At 41.7% G+C, this 21,813-nt stretch overlaps 1 protein-coding gene across 2 annotated transcripts in view; it reads left to right on the forward strand.

Annotated features, from left to right (window-relative positions):
• The window catches only part of gli3 (GLI family zinc finger 3), a 125,266-nt gene that overhangs the window by 19,738 nt on the left and 83,715 nt on the right, over positions 1 to 21,813 (forward strand). For both annotated transcript variants that reach the window (XM_014992362.2, XM_014992361.2), the window contains exon 2: positions 5,633 to 5,806. In XM_014992362.2, the coding sequence (XP_014847848.2) occupies positions 5,674 to 5,806 (133 nt within the window). In that variant the 5' untranslated portion in view covers positions 5,633 to 5,673. The remainder of the gene's footprint in view (positions 1 to 5,632; positions 5,807 to 21,813) is intronic.

A 21,813-nucleotide genomic window follows, 5' to 3' on the forward strand; every position in this document is an offset into this window, starting at 1 on the left:
GTCTACATCTCCCATCTCTCCCCTCCCCTCTAACTCGCTGCGCTGCGGTGCGTTTGTGCCGCGCTGATAAGCCTAAGATAGCAGATCTCGGTGGTCGCTGATGTAATGATGATGAATGCTGCGGTGCTGCCAGTCTCCCCCTCGGGGGGCCCTCGACACTGAACAGTCGCCCTAATGAAATGAACTCAAATACGGCACCCGGTCTGCGAGGGAGGGGGGGCGCCAAATCTAAGACGACACTTCAAGAGTTTATATTTAAATGTCCGGAGGTTTCTGACAGTATGTGTGTCATAAAATTAAGTGTGTGAAGATGCAGAGGCTTTAAATAACTGCAACAGTGATTAGTTTTTTGATATCATTAGTACTTGTTTAAGCTTTTTTTTTTCCAAAGGGAAAAGTTTATTTTTGTGTTTCACTTTGATGTCTACAATTTGCAGATGACTTTCAACTCTCTGCCTTTGTTACCAAGGCGTATAATTTATGTTAAATTGATTTGCTTAATGTGCTTAAAAATAAGATTTTTCTTCCAAGTGAACAGTTGAAATTGTGGTGTTTAAACCTGTTTAATCTCCAGCCTTGTCTGTGTGGAAGGATTACAGTTGAACACAAATAACGATAAAGACCCTATTTTTCTTTCCTCTAAGGCCTCGTCCACATGAAATTGCAGTTTTTTCCAAAGCAATCTGAATATTTGTTGTTTATATAAAGTTCTCTATAGATTTGCTCACAGTGATGCCTTCATTCACAGGATAGAAGAAGAACCTAAAAGCTATACTATCACTGACCTCTATGTGATGCTGTAGAGCAGGCATTGAAATACACTAAAAATAGAAGAAGGCTTGCATCAGAGGTGTTGGTTATGACATCATCTTTTTCAAAGTTGGGTGTTGTTTTAAGATTTTTTTCCACTCTGAAATCAGTTTCCCCAAAAATATTGTTCCAAAAACACAACTTATGAAAAATGGAAAAAAAAAAAAAAAAAAAACTAATAAAAAATGACACTGATGGCCAGTTTCTGGTTTCAAGGTATGACACAGTTTTACAAAGTCACAGATTTATGATCATGATGATTTTTGACTCCCACCTATTCATGGAGTTTTCTGTGTAGCTCTAAATTATTTGTGAATTTTTCAAACAGGGAGTTAAAAGCATTTTTAGAGAGGGTGTTGAACTATACTTGGCCCACTTTGTCCCCTAAACCCTCCAAATACCCGGGTCCTCTGCCTGCACCCGTTCTGTCATTTAAACTCTTTTTCATGAGATAAATAGATGGGGCTGAATTTTTTCTGGATAAGTCAGATTCTTTGATGCCAAATTGAACAACTGAGAGCACAGAGTGAAGCAAGTAGAGTCATTAAAGAGCCCCGTGTGTAAAAGTCCTAAAACCTTCAGGAAGATTTCTTTACACACTCTGTGCTTCACACGGTGTGCATGAGAGGATAGTCGCTGTTTTACCCTTTTGTTTTTCAAAGACAAGATTGTTTTCAGGAACTTTTTAAACTGACTTTATTTAACCAATAAGCATTTACTACCACAAACATCCATCCCGTTATCTACTCAGTAGAGGAAATAGACTTAATTATTTTATGACAGGCCTGAAAACATTTCAAAATCTCCTATATTCAGACTAGATTCTTTAAAAGAATAAAATAGAAAAACTTTACTGTCAAATGTTATCTACAACCGTTTAACTTTCTTTTTAATCTTCTGCTTGAATAACAGCAGACGTGCCTCTGTAGAAAATACAATCTCCTTTTAACTATCATATTACACCCTTTGTGCTTTCTCTGAATTCATTTTTAAATTTATTACTGATTAGACACTTCTTCCTTCAGTAGCAACTTCCGCCCTGAAGAGTTTTGTGTTTTGGTGCTTCTCTGATGCCCTGTTTTCACTGAGTGTTACAATATGTGTCTGTGTGGTTCAGTAACGCTGTTTTATAGTCTGGCATATTCAGAAGATTGTTTCCACTGCCACTTGGACTTTCTTTTGCTGGAGGGAAAGTTAAACCCAGACAGATAATGTTGCATCGTTCAAGTGCGACAACACACTTGACACATTAATAGGTCTTGTTCTTGTTGCGAGCTGTGATATTTCTGTCCCTCAATCAATGGGGTGTGTTGTGCTATGCCAGTAGCTCCGTGCTAAACGTACCATTGTCCTGTGACAACTGAAGGGGGCCCAGGAACGATGGGTTGGTTGTTTGGGCCTCTTTTATTATGGAAACAGAAAAATAGCGTATTAAACTACGCCAACACATTCTGTACCACTCAGTGGAAATGAGGCATAGTTGTACTTTGTCACTAATTGTGTTAGGAGCACCATTTATGTCCAATACCTACTTGCAAATGACCTGTGCCAGTCTGAAGTTGCACACCAATTTTCTTTCATCTGTTTTAACTTAATAGAAATGGCTCACGGTGTTTGATGTCAGAGGTGAAGGGTCACCTAGTAAAAAAACAAAACAAAACAATGGTGTGTAGTGTAAGCTATTATGCGGAGCGTTGGGGAACACCCTCTCGAGTGCATAATGAGGTCGTTGGATGGAAGAGTCTTTGCGTTGGTAAATTTCAGAAAAACTTCCAGGAAAACTGACAAAAATGAGCAACAGGACAGACGAAAGCAGAGACGGGAACATCTGCAGAACTGGGTGTGGGCGTCCAGGTCAGAGGGATTATGGGTGAAAAGGTCCTGCTTTTAATTGCTGCTTTGGAACTGTGGCCTGCCTTGCGGAGTACAAAAGGCCCGTCAGACACGCTTCAGTTGCTTGGACTTCTGAATGTTTGCCCGACCAGAGGAATGCCCCGCTTTCACCTCGACTCCCCCCCCCCCATTTCAATTCAATCCCCAATCCTGACCCTCGTATTCACCACACTTTTCTTTTTCTCTGTGGCTCCCGCTCACCTGGGACACATGCATGTTTGCATATTTTTGCTCACAAGCACTTTTTTTTTCTTTAAACATTAAAGTTTGTTGTTGTTAATGACATTGTTGCAGGTGTTCACAGATCTGCATCACACATGTTCTAACAATTACCCCATCACACGTCAAGTAAAACAAAGAAAAAACAAATACTGCGACGTGAACTGAGATAATATCTTCATGAGCTGGACAAAACATAAAAACGTCTCCAGTTTGGGGACGACTGGTATACGTGTATTCATGCGGGAGCGATTAGAGGACAAGCCCTCGTTTAATTCTGTTTTGATTGGTAGGGGTGTAATTGCATCGTGTTATTTTTTTCCCCCCTCTCTCTCTCTTTTGTAAGCAATTGCTTACAGATGTTGTTTTCGGGTCAGAACGGATGACAGACTGTGGTTTTTCAGGGGGTTGGGAAGAAACAAACAAAGCACACAGTGTTTGTCTGAAGTTTACCCCTCAACACTTCCCCCTTTGCCTTCCTTCCTTTGGGAGTTGGAAAGAAATCACCGCCCCCTACTTGTTTTAGGCTCTGCAGCACTATTCTTTTTGCATTCTAGCTAACTTTACTACCTTTTAATGCTTGCATGTTTATGGAGCGCAGGACAAATAAATAGTTGAGGGAGGTAATTAACCCGTCTTTATTGTAAAGAAAATGCTTGTTAGACTAAATATTTCCACTAGTTATCCATGAATTATGGAGTCTGTCCTCTACTTTGTGCTGTATGTCCTGTACTTTGGGTAAATGAGGGGTTGTGTTGCATCACCATCCGTAATCAGAGGACCTACATGACCTAGATAGATGTGAGCTTGTAGACAGCCGTTGAGGTGCTGAACTGAGCAACATGTCTGCTAGACTTTTGGCTGAACCCCTTCTTAAACCCACAGACAGTATTAACTTGAACCACCTTTATTCTTTGAAAGAAAAATTGCCCGGCACCATGATATTCCCAAAGGGGCCTTCAAACAAGCCTTGTTTTTTCAGGACTCTGAGTGTTTCTCTGTCTGTGGTATCCCCTGAAGGTTTCGCCTTTCTCTCTTTGGAAAGAGCGCTGGAGTGGGATTATCAGTGTATCCACAAGCTGCCTTTACGTTTATTCTGAGATATAAAACCTTGTCAGGATGTCCTGCCTTGCTCTCTTTATTGAGCTGTTGTTTTTTATTAAAAAAAAAAAAGAAACAGTCAGGAGTTCAGCTGAAAAACAAGAAGAGCTGATGTTTGGATATTTAACCAGGTTTGGTCCTGAAGCAGATCAGACTCCATCAGGTTATGGCCAAGTGAAACATGGTGTTCAACTTAGCATTTGAGTTTTAGTGAAATTTTATTAGCTGCAGTTTAAAATAATTTACTTCGTGTCAGAAATGTGGCGGATCTGTCTTAGAAAATGTAACTGAAAACAAAAAAAATTACTCAATAATTTTTGATTAGTTGCACCCTGTCCTGGAAAATCTTGTAACCAAAATCTTTATAAATTATTCTCTCAATTGGCCTGGTAAAAACCAACCCCTTGTTGTAGCTTTGCTTCATACAGACGGTCCGGACACTCGTCTGTTGACGTCTATTGACATTTTAAATTTTACCCAATAGCTTATTTTTGGCTGTGACGTATGTGATGTGAACTTCCACGGTTGTTAATGTCAGTTTAGTATTTGGAAGCGTGGTCAGCACGGACTGAACGGCTCCTTTCACTTCTTCTTCTGCCGTTACTAAAACTACAGCCAGACTGCCCTTCCAAAACTGCTTCTTTTGTTTGCTGATTTCTCCAGTTGAAATTAATCTGGACAAGTTGAGTTCAATGGGTGAAATCCCAGGCAGATCAGTGAAGGGAGATGAGAATCAAGTGAACTTGGATAGAAACGCAATGGCTAGGTTAACTGTCGGTTAATCCATGAATTCCTGCTTTCTTGGATTATATTCATGACACAAAACTGTGGCCTTTTTTCACCACTCTTAAAAATATAAAACAGAACATGCCGTTCAAGTAAGGCAGATGTGTGTTTTTCATAAATAGATCATACCTTCTTCTAAACTCAGTAATTCCTTCAGTCAGAGTAGAAATTAACAAGACAGGATGGGGAGCTCAGTTCATTTTCCCACCATACACTTTGAGGAGTATTGCGAGGGAAAATATATTTCCGAAGACTCAACAGGCTTTGTTTGAAGCATTCAGACAGGAAATCAGCAGAGAGAGAAGGGCTAAGACATGCAGCAACGGTCCAGCATCGGAAATGAAACATTGGACGGCTGCGTTGAGGACTAATGGCCTCTGTATGGGAGCCACCAGACCAGGAGAAATCAATCAGAACTCCAAGATATAGAGAGATGGGAATGGTCAAAGATCCTTCTCTCTGCATACTTTCATATCTTCAGTACTTAAAAATGTAGAGGTCACTGTAAATAATACTGATCGAAAATGTAAAGATTTTAAATTACATTTAAAAACTGGTCCTTTAAATAGTCTGCTTCTATCGGTTTTATAATAATAAGAAATACCTTTAGTCTTTAGGATGGGAAAACATATCTATATTCTATATGTCAACCAAATTAAATTGGCCCTTTTTGGGTGGATGGAAATGACTGACACATGGCACATTTTGAAGAAAGACTGACGGCCAGAGGGTGTGCATGGGTGAAAGATGCTTTCAAGGAGAATTAGCACTAATTCATCTTGTTGCGTTCACCTCATTACTCTAACTTCTTCTTCTTCCCCAGTTCCACCGTCTCCATGAGGTCCTGAGGAATGAACGATTGCCATGGAAACCCAGTCACAGGCCAGTTCAGCAGCTGAGAAGAAGAAGAGGGTGGAGACCATTGTGGCTACGAAGGGCTCATCGGCACGCACTGACATCAGCGAGAAGGCGGTGGCTTCCAGTACCACCTCAAACGGTACGTCTTGCCTCTGACTCTCCCTCCCATGAACTCTGCGGTTCATGTAGACTAGTGGTTAATCAGTGTTTCGGGTTTTAATCCACAAAAGAAGCTGATTCAGAGACCTTCCCCCTCCCAAGCTATACATAGTGGAAAATTGCATACATACCAGTGAGCCACTCAAATGAATATAGAGTGGAAGTACGAACTTCCTAAACAGCTATTAGGCCAGAACTGGCTGAAGCAGAGTACATGTCAGCAATGGTGCTAGCATTTTTCAGGAAGGTGTCACTGCTAAACACAGAAGCAATTGGTGAAAAGTACTTCCTCTGGGAAAGACAAGCGAGCGAAGAGCAGGAAGTTTATAGAAACAATAGCTCTGTTGATGGCTCTATGCGTTAAAAAGACACTTATAAACAGAAAAGGAAAGAAATCCAAAGGGGCCATATTGAATGTCCACAATAGCTTTTTATTTAACATGTTTTTTGGGGAAAAAAACTAAAATAGTAGAAAGCAGCACAAGCTCTTTTACAGAAAAAAACTTGGAGCACAGAAGAGCTTTGTTCCAAAATACTTTCTCATGTCAAATCAACACTTCAAGCAACATTTGGGAAATTTTAAAATGTATCTTTTTTTGTTTGGACTTGAGTTTTGGCTTTATCAGGTCACCACCGTAATTGAATCAGCGCATCTGAACAACGTGCCATCTGTGTTCCCCTTATGTAATGAAGACCAACACACAAAGACATGATTAAAAGGTTAACACTTGTGGAAATTCATCTACGCCTTTGTTCTGTGTCATTACGGTTCTCGTACAACATTCTTTGGTAGCAGCTTTGGCGTGCTTGTACAGTGAAGTCTTCAACACATGCCATTAAAGGGGCGCAGAGCTTCATTAAGCCTGTCGTCATTCAGCCTTTCATTTTCAAATCTTTGGCTGGAAAGAGAAGTATTAAATAGCAATTTTTTTTTGTGGAAAGCCTTGGAGGATCAAGCCAAAGTCATAACAAAACCAGGGTTGAGATCACCACATCCTAAGCTGCAGCTGTGCTCATTAGTCGGGAGAGGATTTGGAAGGTTTTTGGATATGGAGAACATGCTGCAGGAGTTGGAGCTGAAGGCTTTGATGGAGTGCTTTCTGACTCACCGCCATCATCCAATGGATGTGTGAGAGGGGGAAACAAACAGTCCGGGAAAGAGTAAATAAGTTGCTGCGACTTTGCCTCCAGATGGGACTTATCACAGGAAGTGGGTAAGGTAATGCATCCTGAAACATCCTGGGAACGCGTTCATTCTTACCCACTCCCAGATGGCCGACACAGTTTTATTCATTAACGGGGCAGCGTGGAAGAAAAGTTAGTTGCGGAAAAAGCATGGCTGCAATTTGGATATGTGATAGCGGATTTTTCTTAGTAATGTCCTTGTAATTACGGCACCTAACGACACATGTTTTGTCTTGAAAACCTAGCAAGGGGAGCCTGTTGTAGAGTGTCTTATTCCTTAAGTCTACAATAGTTTCCTAATACACTTGAGAATGGGGGGGACTCACACTCATTAGCAGAGACTGGTCCATTTTTAAAATCTTAATCTCTGTCACAGAATCATAATATTGCTTACACTTTCTTTGTGTGGTTATAATTACAGCACATTCCCAAATTCACCCCCCAGAACTCTTAACCTCTTATCAGGTGTAACCCTACACTGGCCTCCACTTTAACCCTCACAGCCCCCCCGCCCTGCTGCCTCCGTCCAAACAAAAGGTAATTGTGAGCATCTGTGGAACCCCTGCGACTGCTTTGCGTTTCCTCCCTGATCTTAGCCAAGCAGAAGCTCCTCCGGTGTGCGCAGCAGTACAAAAAGTTGCAAAATGTGGAAAAATAACTGTGAAAAAGGAAGCTGGAGGGAGGGATTTGTAGATTGGTAGTTGGAATTGCTCTCCAGCAGATATTACTTTTCTTGGATCAGATATTTTTGGTGCTTTTCCCTGTTTTCTTTAACTCGGTTTTGCCCAGGTTGAGTAATCGTTGAGTCCTGAAACAGAGTTCCCACATGGTTGGGTAAATGGTGGCTTCATCCTGGGTGCCATTCATCTCTTCGCCCCCCCCCCCCCCTCCTCTTCTACTGACAGCTCAAAAGAGCCGACCGGGCCACGACAGTGCCGTGATTGGGGCTCTTTAGGAGGGGCTGCTCTCCCCTAGAGTTCTCATCATTCAGCAGGCAGGTGGACCACAAAGTCCACTAATTCTTTGTTCACTTCTGTTCCTTGGCAGAATAAATTCTGTCATTAGGGGGATAATTTGTGGTTTTAAAAAGTAGAGATAAGATTTGACCATTTGCAAACTTTGTAGAAAATTGTCAGGGTCTTGTTTCAGCAACATGCCCTTTACATCCCATGTTATGATGTTACAGTTGCAGCAATAAGTGTTAATAACCCACCGAGAGCATTTTGAAACAATTGCAATTTTCCGTCAGCGGTATTTGAGACATTTTAGTTGTTAGTAATCAACAGGAAACATTTAAAGAAAAGAAGTGGAAGAAACCATTCAGGAAAAGTTCAAAGGTCAGGAATAAAACCATAAACTACTCTTGTTAAGGTGTGTGCATCAGACACTTGCTGTACCACTACGACATGCGTCATCATGGGTTTCACCATTATTTTTAAAACAAAGACAAAATGTTTGTACTGTCATTAAATTTTAAACTTAATGAAATGATGCAAGCACTTAGCACAGCTAATGCAATTAGCGCAGTGAGCACACTTAGCTCTGTTAGCATAACTAGCATCACTTAAGCAGGATTCTGCCTGGATCATATCACCAGAGATTTTCAAATGTTTGTTCACATTTCCAGTCCACCAAGGTGCATAACAGACAGACGTTTAAGAAAATCTACCATCCCTCCTCAGCCTTCCTGTTATCTGCTGAACGTCCCGCTCTCTCTCACTCTATTGCAGCTTGAATGAAGGGCAGACAAAAATAATCATTAAAATGGTCTAAATACAACACTTGCTCTCTTTTACAACCTTTGATTTTGCTTTAAAACGTTTCGCTGATACTGAAAATGGCTAACTTTGAATCGTCTTTCAGTAATATCATCCACACAGAAGAGCATTGTTGTCAGAGCACCCTAGCAGCCCTTACTGTGGTGCGTTCATGAACTGGCCAGTCACTAGTGAGGGCTGTTTTTGTAATTGCAACCTGGTAGCACTTACACATGGAGTGCTCACTGATTGGCAAAAGACTGGATTTTTGCCCGGTTTGGATTTCAGGGTTAATCGAGCTTAAAGTCTTGTGATTCTTTTCCTCAGTTGATTTCTGCTTTAGATTACATGCTTTTTAATTTCTTTTTTTTTTTTTTGCTTAAAAAGAGCAAGAGTAAAAGTCTCAGATGCAAGCAAGTGAAGCTCTGAAGGCCATCTTGTCATTGCCTTATGTTTCCAGAGAAATCCCTGGGCCAATACATAGCATGGCTGAAGCGTTTTAAGGAGTAAAATAAGCACATGAATACATTGTAAAAAAAAAAAAAAAATCTCTTCAAAGAGGGGAGAAGAGGTACACAGAGGGGAGGGGCAGAGGGTTAGATAGAGGAAGAGTGAGGGCCCACCGTCTTTTTAGGCAGCCATTTAAATGATCAACAGTAAATAGAGGGGAATGTCATCTGACAGAAATAAAGTTCCCGTTAACAGCGGGGATGGAAAGTAATTTACAGATACGCTGTCCCCGCCATCTTTGTGCCTCCCAGATAAGGTTTCATTTCAGAAACGGATAGGAGACATTTTCACTTACGGGCCCCCATTCTGGGACACCTGTGATAACAGCTTGTGGACCCCTAATTGAAAATGGGTTTCAAAATGGATTTTCACTTTTCTTCCTCCTTCCTCTCCCCCCTCTCATCCATTCCCTCCCTCCCCTTCCTTCCCTCTCTCATGACGAACTAACCCCCTCTCTGCCCCCCTCACCCCCTCTTTTTTTTTTTTTTCCCCTTGGCGTTGGCCGCATTGGAAGAACAGGGAGGGAGGGAGCGGAGTGCAAATGAAGCATCGGGTGCAGATCATCCCTCAGCCTGTGTCACGGCGATGACGGCCCCATGATCCGTCTTATTAATGAAATCATTGATCACTTGATGGGGCTCATAATCAACTGTTTCTGCACCATGTCCTGCCTCATCTCCTCCCTCTTCACCTCTGCTCTCCACCTTTTAGTTCCTGCTGACCCTCCTTACTTTAAAAAATAGAACTAAAACTTTCAAATTTTGCAAAATTTTTTTGAATAGAAAAGCTGTTGGTTGCTTTAAGAATTTTGCCTGAAACTACTGTCATCTGTATTTGGTCTTTATTTTATGGGGGACCAGAGAGGGAGGCAAGACCCCCCTCATGTTACTCTACTATGCCTCTTGGGGCTAATGAGAGAGAACTGATGGATGGATAAAAGACCTCTTGGGAACGCCGGCTGGCCTTATGGGTCAAAGAGTCCAGTAGTGGAGGTGTTATAGTGCCTGACAGTAAACCCTACACAGGAAAACAGGCTTTTATAGTCAACAGACCTGTTTATGGTGTGCACCACATACTTCTTCACTGCAATGTCACCATCTCTATTCCAATACAAACTATTTTTGAGATATATACATTGGCCTTCCTAGTATCCATCACCATGTTAGAGCCATACATTTTAATGTGTTTTATTTTTTATGATATACCAAGGAAAAGTAGAGTTTAAACAATAAAATGATGCAAAAGGATACGTGGTGGTGCCACGTCTCTCTTCAGCAGTCAGGGAAGTGGATCGGAGTTGATGAGAAGGAAGACCTTCTAGTTCTGCAACTTTTAGATGTCTCTCTGGTTCAAAATTAGCTCTTTAGCAGAGTTCTGTAGAGCTCGACTGCATTGCTGGTGAGGCGGTTTAGCCATTTAATTCAAGTGGTGTAGGGCAAGGGACACATCTAGGAATACAGTTTGAGGATACAAAATACTTGAGACTGGGGTGAAGGTTCACCGTCCAGCTGGACAATGACCCTAAACCAGAGGTGCCCAACTCCATTCCTTGAAAGATACTGTCCTGCAAATCTTAAGGCCTGGACTTGAGATTTGCATCACATACATACAGCACTTGCTTCAGTGGAATGGTTTAATATGGTCTGTTTAAAGTCTGGACCTAAATCAAATATGGAATCTATGGCAGGGCTTTAAAAACATTTGATTAAATATACTTTTCATCCGTTCTGAAACATTTTCCAAAATTTCAGGCTCTGCATTTGCAGGCCTGGTATATCAAAAAAAAAGACTGTACAAAGTTTCTACAAAGTTTTGTGTGATGTGGGGTGAATATGAATGTACACCACACATAAAATGCCAATAAATACATTGAGGAATGTGATTGAAACATGACAAAACATGAAAAAGCACAAAGAGTTTGAATTCTTCTGCAAAGGGCTGCATAGCAGAGGCTACCTGTTAGAGTATGGTTTGTAAAATCCCCACATGCACGCAAACTTCGCTGAGAAGCCATGGCCATTTCATGGACCTCTGCACTGAAGGCAATTTCCTGCACCAGCAGGGAGACAGACTTTGGCAGAGCCACCTCTCGGGGGCCTGAGGCGCAGGATTAGCTTAGCCTCGCTGCCACGCAGGGCGGAGGGGGAGCCTCAGCTGGCCAGCTCAACTCCAGCCCTGCCTAGCCTCTCATGTCTGGCGCCCTTCCGCCTGCCCAGATCCGCCTGCCGGGGCCCCCTTTGCTCCCTTCACCGCTGGAAGATGCGCATAAGCCACTTGCCTGAAGACTTCTGCGGACTGTGGAGATGCCGCCAAAGCTTAGCTGTGGTGGAATTGTACATTTGCTCTTTATTGCTTAGCTGCTCAGCCTACTTGTTGTTGGACATGTCTGGCTTCAGAACTAAATGAAACTTCGAAAATACAAAGCATAATACCCATTTTTATTTTTCACTCAGTCATACAGAGACTACAGAGACTGGAAATACATTGCAACAGTGACATCGGATTGAGAAAAGTACATTTGTTTGTGTGTTGGTTGGTTTTCAAGGAAATTCATCTCTAACATGGTTTGCTCAAACCATGCTAGTCAATCATATTACATGATGAACAGTATCTGAAACAGTATATGCCTTGTATACTTTAAGTTTTAGTCAAAGATGGGATTAAAATTCATATTTTCTTCGCAGGCAGTGAAAGATGGACACCAGCCTCCATGCAGTCTTGCAAGGATTAAGTGGATGGATCAATGTTGTCTTAGCTGGGGTTAGATATATCCACATTCCTAATTCAGGTTGAACTCTGCCAGGGCTCCCTCTTGTCAACAACCCTGTTTGTGTTCATGAATTAATCTTATTGTGTGAACTCCTCTGGATCGTTTGGTTTTTCCAAAAGATGTGAGTGTGTTGGCGTTGAAGAGTCAGGTACACCAAGTCTAAGGATCTCAACTGGAGAAAAGGTGGACTCCTCTCCACAGGGTAGGGGTCTCCGCCTGAAGTGGTGGAGCTCAAGCGTCTTGTTTACAAGTGAATGACAGGATGGGATCTTGTCTCCAGTAATGTGGACGGTGCTTTGGTCTGTCATGGTGACGATCCAACCCGGTGACATGAGCTTCCTCTGTAAGGTGGCCCCGTTCTGCTCCGTCAACTAGGCAGGGCTCAGAGTGGACCTTCTTGGAAGGAGGGGAAAACTGGGTAGAACCAGAACTCTCTGGATATGTTGCATCCGACTCTTTGAGAGCCCCCAGAATGAGCCTGGACAGTGTTGTTTGGTGGAAATCCTTACATCCCTTTGACTTAACACCTCAGATAAGCATGAGACAATGGATGAATTGATGTTATCTTAGCTTGTTTTCTAGCACAGTTGAAGCACAGTCTAATAGAGAGCTGATTAAGTTAAAATTTATGTTTTGAGAATATATATCAAAGGATTGACGCTCTAAGAGTTATTTTCACTATGCCAATAACTCCTCAGAGGAACTTGGGGTAGATTTCAAAGACAGACTAAGAACCAAAAATGCCTGAGGGTCTAAGGTCACTTGGGTCAAAAGCTACAACCATCTTCTTTACAACACAAGCTGATAGATCATCTGTTCAATCTACCATCCTGCTCCTGCAAACTCTGCTGTTCTGCTGCATCCTGGTGCCCTCAGTGGGGCTCAGGGGCCACCAGAGGCCCCATAAACCCGTAAACCAATACAGCAGGGAAACAGCAGTTGATTATTCTACCATTCTGTCCATTTGTTGACAGGCATCAGTAGCTTCCCTCCCACTAGGGGGGACAAAGCAGGAGTGTCCTGATCCTGCCTGGAGGATTTATTTTGTTGTCTTTTTCTCGGCGCCCTCCCCGTTGTCTTCGATTGCCCTCTGCTTCTTAGTGCTAGTGGGGTTCTCAGATAAATGAGAGGATGAAGCAACAATAAATTTCCCCGAGATCTTTTGGTTTTTTTTGCTTTTAGAATTGAAGAAGAACATTTATTGCATTCAAATCATAAAACTACTATATAAACAGAAATATAACTTTTCTTTATGGTGTATAATTTGTCACCATACTGGATCCAGAGGGGAAATAAAATATTTTAAAGTTGTTCATCAGTTGTCAGATTTCCTATGTACCGTTGGACTTTGCTGTCGCAACATTTTTATTATTTTCCTGTTGTATATTTGCTGCTGTGTTTGGGGTCATTGTTATTTTGATGACCTGGTTGAGGCCAAACTTCAGCTGTCGAACAGATGGCCCCATATTTGACTCCTTTTCACCATGAACTCCTCTGTAATCCATGAGTGCAAAGTTATGGAAAGCCATTGTGGTCATTAATGACAGGCTTTCCAATGTTACCAAGGATCTAATAAACTTCGTTAGAAGTGTAGCATGCTGTTTATTTAGCGTCAATACTCATTAATAAGCAGCGTCAGGCGTTTAATGAGGCGCCACCTAGTGTTCAGGCGTCAACGAAACACCTGGTGACATTTGATTCTTTCTTTGAGGTCATTGCTGATGCCTTTCCACCCTGGTGTTAAAACAAAAATGTATCCTTCAGAGTAGCAAACCATAAAATATGCTGCTTTTATAGAGTTGGTCACATTTATTGATGGAGAAATAAATCAGTTGTAAAGCCGTCCTTTATTTTTCCCTCGACTGGTAATAGGCTGCTTTTGATTACACAAGATTTTAAGAATCAAATAAACAAAAACATTAACAAGCAAACAATAACAGACTGTTTGCTCTTTGGGAGAAGTAGTGTTGTTTTTAAAAAGTTACAAAAATATGAAACACAAAAGAAACAGAGGATAAAACATGATCCTTAGTAAAGTAAATATGTGGAAACTGCAAAAAAAAAGAAAATATCCAGACATTATGAAATGATTGGATTCTGAATTTAAGACAGAAACTGCCTGAAAGATCTAATTACAACTGTCATCACAAAATGAGTGTTCACAAGATAGCAACTTAAAAAACCCCTGCTTGGATGCAATACTATAAGCTTTAAAAGTCCCATGCATTAAAACTGGCTGCTTTCAGTGACCAAGAACCTAAAGGTCAAGGAGACTGAAGGAGCAATGTGGCAATACGAAACAAAAATGATTAGTGAGGAAAATGTGGTTCATTTGCAGATTATATTGCCGGCGGAATATTCAGCATTAACAGCAAAATGTCAAGTTTTTCTAGATAATGCAGCGTTAATTTTAAAACGTGTTGTCCACCTGAAGGAGGCTGTGCGTTTCAGGTCAAACCGACCAGATTAAAACAAGACATGCTTTCATATTTGAAGGAGCAAAAGGCCCTACGCCCCTTAATCTCTCTCCCCTGACCTCCACAGCCCCCGCGGGTCTTAACTCTCACCCTGCTCACCGCTCCCTCTGTTCCCTCGCCCCTTTCCCCTCACAACTCTCTCCCTCGCAGTGTGAAAGAGGAGCCAGGATCAAAGGCCGTAAACCACGGCAGTGATTTCTGGTGATTGATTAGAAGCAGAGGTTGAGAAGGAGCAACTCTCTCCTCTCTTCCACCTCTTCCCACCCTCTGCTGCGGTGCTCGTATTCTCCCAGGGCTTTTGTAAATAGCTCGGGCTTCAAGTGTGAAAAAGTGCTGCCAGGGCTTGGCAGATGGAGCCCAGAAACACATCCTCAGCCAGTTTTTCCCCTGCCCTCTTTCTTCGATGGCAGAGCCGAGCGTTGTTGTCCGTTGATAAGAACCATTTGTTGTCTCGCTCAGATCTGGGGAGGGACAGTGTAATCCCCCTCACCCGGGTCTCTGCTTCAAGCTGGAGGAAAAGAACTGAGGAGAAGGAGGAGGAATTGATTTTCAGAGCGAGGGCATGTGGAGAATTGAACTCAGATGTGCAGCAAAGAAAAGCGCCACTCGTGGGGAAACAAATGTCTGTTGCTTACAGCACGGGGGCTGTGCCGTCTAAACTTGAGCAAGTCCTTCTAATGTTAATTGCATAGTTGTCTTTCATTATTTCGCCCCCTCCGTCCCCTCCTGACCCGAGGACAACTTTGCCTGGAGGCCTTTCGACGAGCAAGTGGTCCTGTAAAGGCATTTTAATGGGCCGAGGCCACTCAGCGGCTCTGAGATTAGCGCTCGGACCAAATCTCTCCACATGCTCGCTTTTGCACAATTACACCCGCGCCTCTTTCTGCGTTTTACTGATCTCACCTGGAGCTGCGAGTCTAATGATGTTCGGAGTGTGGGGCCTTGCAGCGACAGCTCCGGAGCCGGGGAGATGTGTCTCATGTCAGACTTCGCGCCAGACAGGCTCCAATGAGGAAGAGAGAAAAGGAGAGAGAGGAAGAGGAGGGGGGGTGAGAGTTTTTTCATCGCAGCTGGAGTGAAGCCAGAACAAGAAGTGCGATTCTTCTACGGTTTTGTTTTTCCTCTGTGGTATTTAAAAAATGATTGAGAGCATTTTTGAGCATTATGGAGTATCTCATTACGCTCCTAAAAGCTTTTTATCCGTCCACATGCTCCCAGATATGTACACAAGCATTACAGGCTGCAACAACTCCATCATGCATGCATGCAGATGTGTTCCTTTCCTCCCACTTTCCACGACTCGCGCACTCGTCGCAGCTGCAGGATGGACCGGTGTTATTAACTGTTGGGCGACCTCATGACTTCATCTTCAGCGCAGTCAGAGGCGGCTCACATTATGTGTCTCTGCTCGGCTCAATGGGCTCTTTGTTCTGGCTTGGCTCTGGAGCAGCTCAGCGTGGAGCTGCGTGAGTCCAACAGTCCCACTGCGGCTCAAAGGGGAGGGAGAGGTAAAGACGTAGGGAGGTAGTGGAAGCAGATAGGGCAGGGAATTTGAGGGAGACGGATAAGGGGGGGGGGGGGGGCGGAGATGGTAGGAGATTGAGGAGATTTGAGAAATACATGGGAACTGGGAGAAGGCCTACGAGAACCAGGAGGGTGAACATGGAGGAAGGGTGACTTAAAAGGAATGAATAAAAGGAAAAGTGGGATGGGCTGAGGTAAAATAGGGGTAGAGATGTGGGAGACAACAGGTGAATCCCAACATAGCAGTTATTCTTTTTAGTTCTATATTATTATCAGCAGATCTGAGCTCAATGCAAGATTTAGAAAGTGAATAACTTTAGCTGAAGTCGGCGATGGAGAGGCGGATTCCTCTGGTGAGATTGACAGGAGGGGTCACGTATGAGGGGAGCTTATTACCGAGGAGGGACAGGAACAGGAGGGGAGTGTTGAAACGTGAGGTATGACGAATAAAAGAGCGGATTGAAAAGGTTACGACATCAAGCTTATTATGAAACTATGGGGTTGTATGAGATACAGGCTGATAACGTTCATAAAGTGCCACAGTTTTAGATTGTTAAAATATAAAACAAAGGTGTAAAAACGTAAAACAGGATGCAAATAAAAAATGTTTGAAAGTAGATGGAGCTTCTAATCCTGCTAGTAGAAAGTTATACTTACTGCCATAATGCTGATTGTTAAACCTTTGAAGAAAACATCTTTGCCTCAACTCTGCTCTTTTTGCTTTTTTGTCACACTTAAATATTTCACATCATCAAGCAAACTTTCATATTAGATGAAGATTTCAACTGATTATTTCACATATTTAGGAAAAAAAGCTTCAAGAATCTCTATGTGTGTGTAAAAGGTGTGTGACCTCGTGTTGACTGGTCTGCTTCGGCTGAAGCATAGACGAGCCTTAATTCACCAAAGCATCCAAATGGAATCATATGACAAAAATTGTGTCATATGATTCGCAGGGAGGCTGGTTTTTGTATCCGCTTGCACCTTTTGAGAAGTTATGAACATTTATGCAATTTTTTGCAAAATACTTATAAAAATTGCCCAGTGGCTTAAGAGAGCTGGATGGAAATTTCAATGTCGTTGTCGACATGGGAGGCTGTCTGTAGCTTTCTGTTCAGCTTCAGATGATGCATCAGAGAACCTTTACAGGTGATCATTCAGATGCTATGAAATGAGGCTCTTTGAAGCTATTATCATCAATAGTTTTTTTTTTTACCTTTAGAAGAAATGTATAATTTTCCCCTCAGTTTGTAGAAGTGAGAATAAATCCCCACAGAGACTTGTCAGACAGCAGGCCCTGAAAATATGCATATCTACAGAGATGTGTTAGTGGATGTTAAATATCTGCGTCTTCACAAGAGATTATTGTTGAGTTGTCTTATTCAGTACAGATAGGTGAATTGTGTTGTTGGAGGCTGTATCAGTGTATATTAAGACTGATGAAATGCAGTTTTCTCGTAACAAAGTCATTAAAAGTTTAAATCAGGGTCGAGATTTTGGGGAATTCCTCTCATTCAGCACTTATATACAGCTGCCTGACAGCTTGTAGTAACAGGTGGTGGAAAGGGAATGCTGCCTAGTTATATCAGAGAAAACTCTGCCACTGCTGTGGCTTGTCCTTAAAATGAACTGAAACTTCAAAAGGGAAGGAGTCCTGGGTTTAAAACCTTCATTTTTAAAAATCTGACGCATATTGCCACTATGAGACAATGGTGTTTTAACAACCCTTGATTAAAAAAAGTTGGAATTAGTTGGAATTACTATAAAACATGAAAATATTTTTGAAATGCTGTCATATCCATTATGTTGTTGCAAAAGGAATGTGTTTGCTAATAGACTGACTACAGAATAATTAGTCAATAATTTGTTTTCAAAGTAAGACTTGCAAAAAATGCAAAATTTCTAATTTCAAAATGTATTCTTTGAGAAACAGAAAGTTGGCTGCAAGGAAAACAGTTGCAAAAACACATTTTATTAAGAGTGAAGTGTTAGGAGTAGTTTGGGGGAATGTTTAAAGTAAAACAAAATGTGTCATTTAATTTTTAGGAGGAGTTATTTGCAAACAAGATTCTCTAACTTCTGACGGTATCACTGAAATATTCGAAAATAAAAATATACTCATAATAAGTGATTATCTGTTTTGTGCTCAATCATGTCATCAGAACGCACTTGGTGCAAAAAAGAGACGACTCTTTTAGTGGTGATTCACTTGAAATGCTGGGAACTTTTCTGGGAGTTTTTGCAGTGCAGTGGTGTGAGAAACAGGATTTTAAGACCAGTGATTGGATATTTTATGCCCTGGTGCTCCCTTGAATCCTGCATGACTTTACAGACAATTTAAGGCTTTTGCTCATCTTCTGTTGATTCTTCTGATGATTCAAGGGAAAGAATTTCATGTCCGTTCAAAGCTTTTCCCACACCCTCTGCTCACCATAACCTGTTAAAACAAAACTGCTGAGATTTTGCTTGACATGATAATTATCTGACTATAAAAAATTCATTGTTAGATTTAACTTATTTATAAAACATTTGTTCTGCCTATTAGTGCAGTAAAATTTCCAGATACACAACTCTCACTTAAATTCTTTCCCCGGGTCTTTATTTAACACTTTTTTATATCCTTTAACTTATTTTCAACCTCTAGCCTCTTTGTGCTACATAGCAGCTAAATCAGAGATTTCCCTGCTGGCTGCAAACTCAGTAATGAAGGCCTCTATGTTTAGCATGCAATTTTAAGGGGGAGTGACTTTAACTAAATCCTGTTTAGAAAGCAAACTCCTTTGATGTCACAATTCCTGCAAGTGTCATGTGTAGATTTTTTGCGCACAAGCGACTGGTAGCTAAAAAAAAAAAAAGGTTCATTGTGAACCTTTTTTACTAGAGGTTTCAATGACTTTGTGTTATTGTAGGACTTATACATTTATTTGAAATATTGCCAGAGGCTTAAAAAAAAACCCAAACTGCTAAGTAACCTAATATATGTGCAGAACAACCCTTCGCTGTGGGAAGAGAACGGAGGAGTCAGTTGCGTCCTGTTATTTTTATGGCATTTGGCTTGTAGTTTGGAATTCCAATTGTCATGCTCTCTGGTAAAAAGGCCTTATGTCCAAATGTGACGGGTTAAAAACTGTAAGCGTTACCAGCTGCAGCATCAAAGCCCCGGGCACGCTGTTCGTTTAACCCAGATCCGTCACACTCATGTGCAGCCCCCGATTCAACCTGTAATGTAGACATTCAGCAGGAGGCATTAAACTGAGACCAAAGTAGATTTATAGGCGTGAGGTGGCTCTCTACCTGTGATATGTCAAAGATCATGGATGTGCTAAAATACAGTGCCCTGCTAAAGTGTTTGTGACCTTTGAACTACTCTACGTTTTGTCACTTTATGAACAGTTTTCATTTTAATTTTATCTGGACTTTTGTGAACGTAGCGCTCAATTTGTTGGAAGAGATACTAAAATTATACAAGGCTTAATATTTTTTTTTTCTTACAAGCAACAGAAAGTCTACCAAAAAATTGCTATCCACTGAAAATATTATCCTGGGTAATGAGAGAATTGCCCGAGAGGCTCAAGGTAACTATGGAGGAGTTGTACAGATCAACAGCTCAGGTAGTTTTCAACGTCACAACTATTAGTCCAGAAATTTAGCATTTGCGAAATAGTGGCGAGAAGAAAAGCTACTGTTAAAGAAAGACAGTAGAAGTCCAGTTTGCAGTTCACTAAAAGCCATTTATGGGTTCAGAAAAAGTGTGAAAGAAGTTGGATTGGTGTTTTTCCCCAACATGCAGAACATTTTGGAATGGAGCATTACTGGTAAAAAAAAAAAAAAACCCTGTCAGAGACTCTAAAAGAACTGAAACTAGGGTAGAGATTCACATTCTACCAGGACAAACACCTGAAATGCACAGCTATGAAATGATTTACATCAAAGCATAGTTATGTAAGAATGGCCTAGTCAAAGTCAGACACTAATCCAATTGAGAATCTGCGATAAAACTTAAGTTACGTTCATACACACGTTCATACTCTGAACTCAGCTCTGAACTCAGAGTCTGAGCTGTTTTTCAAAGAAATGAGGCCTAAAACTTTATTCTGTATGTCCAACACTAAAACCCTAATAAAATACAATGAACTTTGGGATTGTAGTTAAACTTTGCAAAAGTTCAGAAGTTATGAACACGTTTGCAAGGCAAGGTATGATTCATGTAGCTTCTGGAATGGGAATCAATCTGGATTTACTCTTATGAACCTTCTTGCAATACATCAAATATGAATTTAGCCAAGATCTATCACTCTGCCAGCTTTAAACAGAATAAGACAGCATTTTAGATTTAAACACTGTTTTAAAAGTCGGTGTAATATCTTTGTAATTAATTTCTCAAAATTTAACCAGAGTTTATGGAGCTTCACTAACAGCTGTGAGATGCAATCAGCAGCAACAGGCAAGAAGTTGCTTGGACACATCTGAATATCCACAGACTTAATCACCATGGACAGAGAGAGAGAGAGAGAGAGAGAGAGAGGCAGAGAGAGAGAGAGAGAGAGAGATTGATAAAGTGCTTAGCAGCAGGAAAATTAATGAATCCAGCCTGACTGGTTGGGAGTGTTGGGGGTGGTGGGAGTTTAGGGTTGATGGGGAGGGAAAAGGAGGATGAGGGAGGAAGAGAGGGGGTGCTCGGGAGGGTAATCCTGTTCCAGCTAAATGGCTGATCCCTCTCATTCCTCAGATATCAAATGTCAAAAGTTAAATTAGCCTGCTAGCCTCAGATACGAGTTAACATGCTTTTAAACGGGCCGAGGGGCGGCGATTCCTGCCCCCTCTGGGATAGTGGGCAGGTACCTTTGAAGTGCCTAATTATCCAGCTCCAACTAAGTGTAGGCAAACCATCCTAATGGGAGAATTTGTGTCTCGGTTGGCTGCAAGAAAAAGCTGTTAAATGAATGTGTATTTTATCAGAATGAACGCACGAGCTCATGTTCCTGTTTTACCAGAGTATTCAGATTGATATTTGTAACTTTTTAAAGGTTACGTCCTTTCACCCTCACAGATGGGAAGTCCGCTATGTTTTGCATCACATTTGATGAGTAGAATAATTTTTTTCCTCGTCAGGCCTAACCGTTGGCTCTGGATCCCTTTGCCTTGGCTGGAAATCCATTTCTCTTGGCGAGGCCGTCCTAATCTGAGTGCCACAGACTCGGTTCGCATCACTTTGGTTTCAGAAGCGGGATTCCAGTGCTGAGATCCAAAAGAAAACTGGCCCACTGTGGTGTCATGGGCGCGCTGTCCGGAATGACCCTAAAAAGACCCACTATTGTCGATATCACTCTGCCCTTGCAAAAAAAAAAAAAAGAAATGATGTTACATTGTTACGGTGGACAATACAAGTGATCGACGAGTTAAGACAGCTGGCTTGTGACAGAACTGCTAATGCAGTCGGCCAGAGCTCTAAATGGCATCTTCCTCTCTAAAGCTTTGATCAAATGCATCTCTTAGCGTTTGATTCGTCAAAGAATGCAGGCCAAGATGCCCTTTGAGTAGCAAAACCTTAAAAGCTGTAACTATCAGAGGTCAAAAAAAAAAGAAGAAAGAAATGCATCAGAGCACATTTTCAAGTCGAGGCTATCAGCCCTCTCACTGCAATGCTCATTGCTCCCTCACAATGTGGCCCTGATGAAATGGTCGTGGGGTTTCGGGCCTCTCTATGGTGGGCCTGAGCCCCTAATGGGTGAATGAAGGGCAGTGAGGGAGCAGGCGGAGGCTT

The sequence above is a fragment of the Poecilia mexicana genome, unplaced genomic scaffold (genome assembly GCF_051168715.1).
Source record: "Poecilia mexicana isolate PSO_F unplaced genomic scaffold, ASM5116871v1 scaffold_20, whole genome shotgun sequence".
In the NCBI taxonomy this organism is placed as follows: domain Eukaryota; kingdom Metazoa; phylum Chordata; class Actinopteri; order Cyprinodontiformes; family Poeciliidae; genus Poecilia; species Poecilia mexicana.